Source organism: Ictalurus furcatus, chromosome 5 (assembly GCF_023375685.1).
Source record: "Ictalurus furcatus strain D&B chromosome 5, Billie_1.0, whole genome shotgun sequence".
Taxonomy (NCBI): Eukaryota; Metazoa; Chordata; class Actinopteri; order Siluriformes; family Ictaluridae; genus Ictalurus; species Ictalurus furcatus.
The window spans coordinates 99812-104811 of NC_071259.1; the positions used below are offsets into that span (position 1 = coordinate 99812).

At 40.2% G+C, this 5000-nt stretch overlaps 1 protein-coding gene across 1 annotated transcript in view; it reads right to left on the reverse strand.

Annotated features, from left to right (window-relative positions):
• ggt5a (gamma-glutamyltransferase 5a) overlaps window positions 1–5000 on the reverse strand; it is a 13009-nt gene that overhangs the window by 6132 nt on the left and 1877 nt on the right. Inside the window, exons 2-3 of the mRNA XM_053623939.1 lie at window positions 1380–1507; window positions 345–469 (exon numbers count right to left, since the gene is read on the reverse strand). Coding sequence (XP_053479914.1) covers window positions 345–469; window positions 1380–1507 — 253 coding nt within the window. The remainder of the gene's footprint in view (window positions 1–344; window positions 470–1379; window positions 1508–5000) is intronic.

Consider the following 5000-nt stretch of genomic DNA (forward strand, 5'->3'; position numbering starts at 1 on the left):
TCTATACCGCTTATCCTTCAGGGTCACGGGGAACCTGGAACCCATCCCAGGGAGCATCGTACACGCTGGACAGGGTGACAATCCATCGCAGGACACACTCACACACCCATTCATACACTACAGACACTTTAGACACGCCAATCAGCCTACCATGCATGTCTTTGGACTGGTGGAGGAAACCGGAGTACCCGGAGGAAACCCGTAAACTCGTCACACACAGGGCCACGGCAGGAACATACACGGCAGGAACAACACTTATTCTCACATATCACTTCAAAAAGTCCATATTTACTAAGAACTAGCTGGCTAGTATCACCGAGCTAAAATCTAGCTAAAATGTTAACAAGCAGGACGTGTGTGTTTTGTGTTTCCGGTGGTAACGTACCTGTCACATTGGAGCAGTCGGACAGCAGATCCGCTTTAAAATTCTTCGGCGTGGTTTCCCTCGCGTTAATGATTTTCACTTTACCTAAAAACAGAGTGGATTAGGTTCATACGGTTGGGCGTTTTAGCATAGAACAGTCGATAAGCACGTATTAATACTTTAAAGTATTAACTGAGTTAAACAGAGTAACTGATATACCGACTCAATCAGAAAAATCAATACACACCTCGATACTGTCACTTCTACGGAAGCCCTAAGAGGCCATGCATTATTATTATTTTTCCTTTCTTGTTTTCTCGTGATCTTGCTATTTCAGCTTGAGCGAGTCCCTGATCAAAGTAAAAACAGATTTGTTCATCCATGACGCTGCAGGAACAATAAAAACTACGTGATGTTATGTCGAGTACACTGAAAAATCACGAGAGATCGAGTCGTGATCACAAGAAAACAAGAAAGGAAAAAAATAATGATAACGCAAGGCCGCTTAGGGCTTTCGTACATTTCTGTTTGTACTGCCTCGTTAGCGGCCCCTAGTGGTAGTTCATGGTCAGAGCTCAGCACTGTGCAGTTTGTAATGTTTAAAGTGTTTCTAAACCTGTAACAATCGCACAATTACCACAAGAAATTGTAAAATCGTGATTCACTATACTGCTATAGAGTGGATCTATTAATTTAATCATTTCTAGCTTCTGTTTGGATTTCTCCTGCCCATGAATTAGCTCCTCCCCCTCCAGTCAAGGCAGAGCTGCTCATGAAAGTCTTGTAAACAAATGCAATTCATCTCCACAGCAGCAGAGGGCTCCACATATTACAAAACCACTCCTTTAATCTTCAACAGTAATAACATGAGAAAGGGGTGAAATCCTGAGACGTCTGACTCAATAATTGATGAACAACCAAACTGCCGTATTACAGAACAAACCCCCCGCTTTATTATAATATAATACACAATACTTCCTGTGATACAGCACAGGAACCTTTTCATTGTTTTTACCGTTTTTCTCCCTGATGGTGAATATAACTCCTCCACCAAGGCCCATACTCTGTGGATTTGTTACTGATGTACATATTAAAGCAGCTATAGCGCCATCTACAGCCGAACCTCCAGAGCGCAGGATATCACTGAGAGAAAAAACAAGAAAATAGAGTGATACATGGGATAAAAGGAGGAAAAAATCAGAATGATAGAAGGGTTTGAATCTTTAAACATAAAATAAAGATGTGTGTGTGTGTGTGTGTGTGTGTGGGTGTGTGTGTGTGTGTGTGTGTCAGGAAACAATTACAGAGGCGTGAGTGAGTCTCAAATTCTTTATCGATGTAAGTGGCCATGTAATGGACACCACACTGTCATGGGAACAAATTAATGATCGAATGTGGCAGGAAAATGGACAAACGCTCGTTTGAGCAGACGTTTGAGCAGACGAATCTGGGCAGCTGTGTCTCAGGTGGTTGAGCGGGTTGTCCACTAATCGTAGGGTTGGAGGTTCGATTCCCGGCCCGCATGACTCCACATGCCGAAGTGTCCTTGGGCAAGACACTGAACCCCAAGTTGATCCCGATGGCAAGTTAGCGCCTTACACGGCAGCTCTGCTACCACTGATGTGTGAGTGTGTGTGTGTGAATGGGTGAATGAGACACAGTGTAAAGCGCTTTGGATAAAAGCACTATATAAGTGCACCATTTACCATTTACCAATAAACACTGATCCATTTACCAAAAAAACCAAAAAAAAACCCTACACCGGATCTTTCATCCAGTTTCACTCAGTAATGCACTATAGGTTTCATTAGCGAACGTGTGACACTTCCTCCATCAGTCTCCACGACACACCAAAACACTAAAACCACAGTGCTGTTAAACTCTGCATTCTGATTGGTCAGGAGGTTGTTGATTCGTTTTCTATAACAGCAGCTCCGACAGTAGTGCAGCTGCACATCGCAGGTTTATTCGCAGGGTCGGGAGGGTTACTGGGAAAATGGGTTCCCTTACAGTCACAAATGACTTCATAAAATATGCCATCAGTAACGTAATCCAAGTCTCACCATATGAAAGTAATGTAATCTGATTATTTTTGGATTACTTCAAGGCCACATATGTAAATAAAGTTAAGAGAAAAGCAATATGATCTAAAATACTTTTATTTAGAGCTTAAAAACATGTTCAATGTTTGGATTTGTTTTAAATAAATAAATAAAAGATCACTGTCTCTGATGCAGGTAACATTACATCACAGAAGCTACAGTGATCAATAATCAGTGCGCTCGTTCTGATACGTTATGGTTTCTATAGTAACAGCTCAATCACAGGGACATGTACAGCTGACGTGCCGCATAAATGGATTAAAAACGCTCAATGTTTATTTTTTAAGACGTACGGAAGGAGTCTCCAGTGTCAGCGCTGTGTAACTCTCAGAGATAAAGCTGTAACTTTAAGTTTTTCCCACAACTACAGGACAGAGTGTCTTTAGATGAAACCTTCATGGACGCTGTTCTGGGATCTGCAACAACCCAAGCGTGCAGAAGACCGAGACACAGGAACGTCCAATCCAGCAGATTTCTGTAAAACTGAACATTTTAGTTTAGTGGACTGAAGCCAAATATTGTTTGAATTTAATTCCCAGTTCCCAGAAACGTAAAAAAAGTGTGAGTCTGATCATGAACCGATGGTGCGTCTCCGAATTAGTGTGAAAATGTATAAATGTGATAAAGTGTAAACTGATGTAAAACAACTGCAAACAGGAAGTGACCATGAACACACACACACACACACACACACACACACACAAGACACAAACGGCCTCTAATGAAATTGACCAATTAGTCTGTGCATTAGAGAGGAAGATGGATTTTCCCCATCAGTGTTTGGTTTAGTGCAGAAACGACTGTCTGGTGAACAGACCCTGAGAGCTAGCAATTCTGAACACGGCTTTTATTCTGTAACGTATCATTATTACGGAAAATAAGGCTAGAATCATACAAACGTGGGTCCTTTCTAACCTGCACTCTTCCGTCTCTCCTGTTTATTCTGTTTTTTCTTCAACCACCTTGAGAATCGGCCCTGGGTCACTGCTGCCACCTTGTGGAACAACTAAATAATGAAAAAGAATTAAATGCGCGCGTGCGGCCTGCGCGTACAAAGTCAAATCACAACGAAAAATCGGCCGGCGCGCGTACAGTACGCGTGTACTCTGCTGATGATGAACTCTGCGTCACGCGTATAGTGCGCTGTTCCTAGCGTACGTGTAAAACCTGAAGCGTACTTTCTGCTTTATGCAACACACTGTAGTTGACATTTAAATCCACATTATGGAGCTTTAAGTGTTCCTGACAGACCATGTCACCTAATGCATCAGGCTAGAAACAAATCTACAAGCGTGTCTTCATTATAGCATCAACATTGTTATGAATTATTAATTGATGCATGGTGTTTTTACGTAATGGACATCTTAAAGGTGCAAAGGAAGAAAAATAAAACGCAATAAGTGATGATAAAATTGATGGCATTCAATTTTACTTTGGGAATGTCTTGGCTAGGCGTGTTAGGCTAATTTTACAGGCGCTTTACGTTATGAGAATATACAGAAAAAACGCACTAACAAGCTGTTTACGGGTTTGATTATATTTACAGATATCCTCTGTATCGCAGCACACAAGAACTAGAGCATTACAGCCAAAAGCAGCGCAGTGGGGCGTTCTTTTCCTGCTGCGGGGCTAGGAGCTAATTCTTCTGAGTGTTCAAATGCAGCCATTTTACGCCATCGACTCAGAGAGCACCACGCATGTGACGTAATGGCGGCCTCCGCAGGTTAAAATATCTATTAAACATTAAGGATTTTTAAAGTAATGAAAATACTTAACGTGTTTCTAACAACGTATTTTAGAAGAGAGGGAAATTACTGTGTGTTAAGGCCTACAAGTCTTCAAAGTCGGGGTTTGTGTTCAATTCCAAACGCAGAAGTGTGAGTGTGCAGTATTTGCATTAGATAAACAATAAGCGGGATGACTCTCCACACCGGTACAGCCACAATGTGTTCTACACAACAATACAGCATAGCAGCCAACTAAAATTAAACATGAACGATCAGTAAAACTCAGTGTATTCAATATGAACACCATTCACACCGGGTGCATTTATTTATGCCTTTATTCAGCCTTTATTCAGCCTTTGGTCTGTGTTGAATGAGTGTTTATTATTATAGTCTTAGATACACAGTATAACCTCTGTGTTTATTATTATAGTCTTAGATATACAGTATAACCTCTGTGTTTATTATTATAGTCTTAGATATACAGTATAACCTCTGTGTTTATTATTATAGTCTTAGATATACAGTATAACCTCTGTGTTTATTATTATAGTCTTAGATACACAGTATAACCTCAGTGTTTATTATTATAGTCTTAGATATACAGCATAACCTCTGTGTTTATTATTATAGTCTTAGATATACAGTATAACCTCTGTGTTTATTATTATAGTCTTAGATATACAGTATAACCTCTGTGTTTATTATTATAGTCTTAGATATACAGTATAACCTCTGTGTTTATTATTATAGTCTTAGATACACAGTATAACCTCTGTGTTTATTATTATAGTCTTAGATATACAGCAT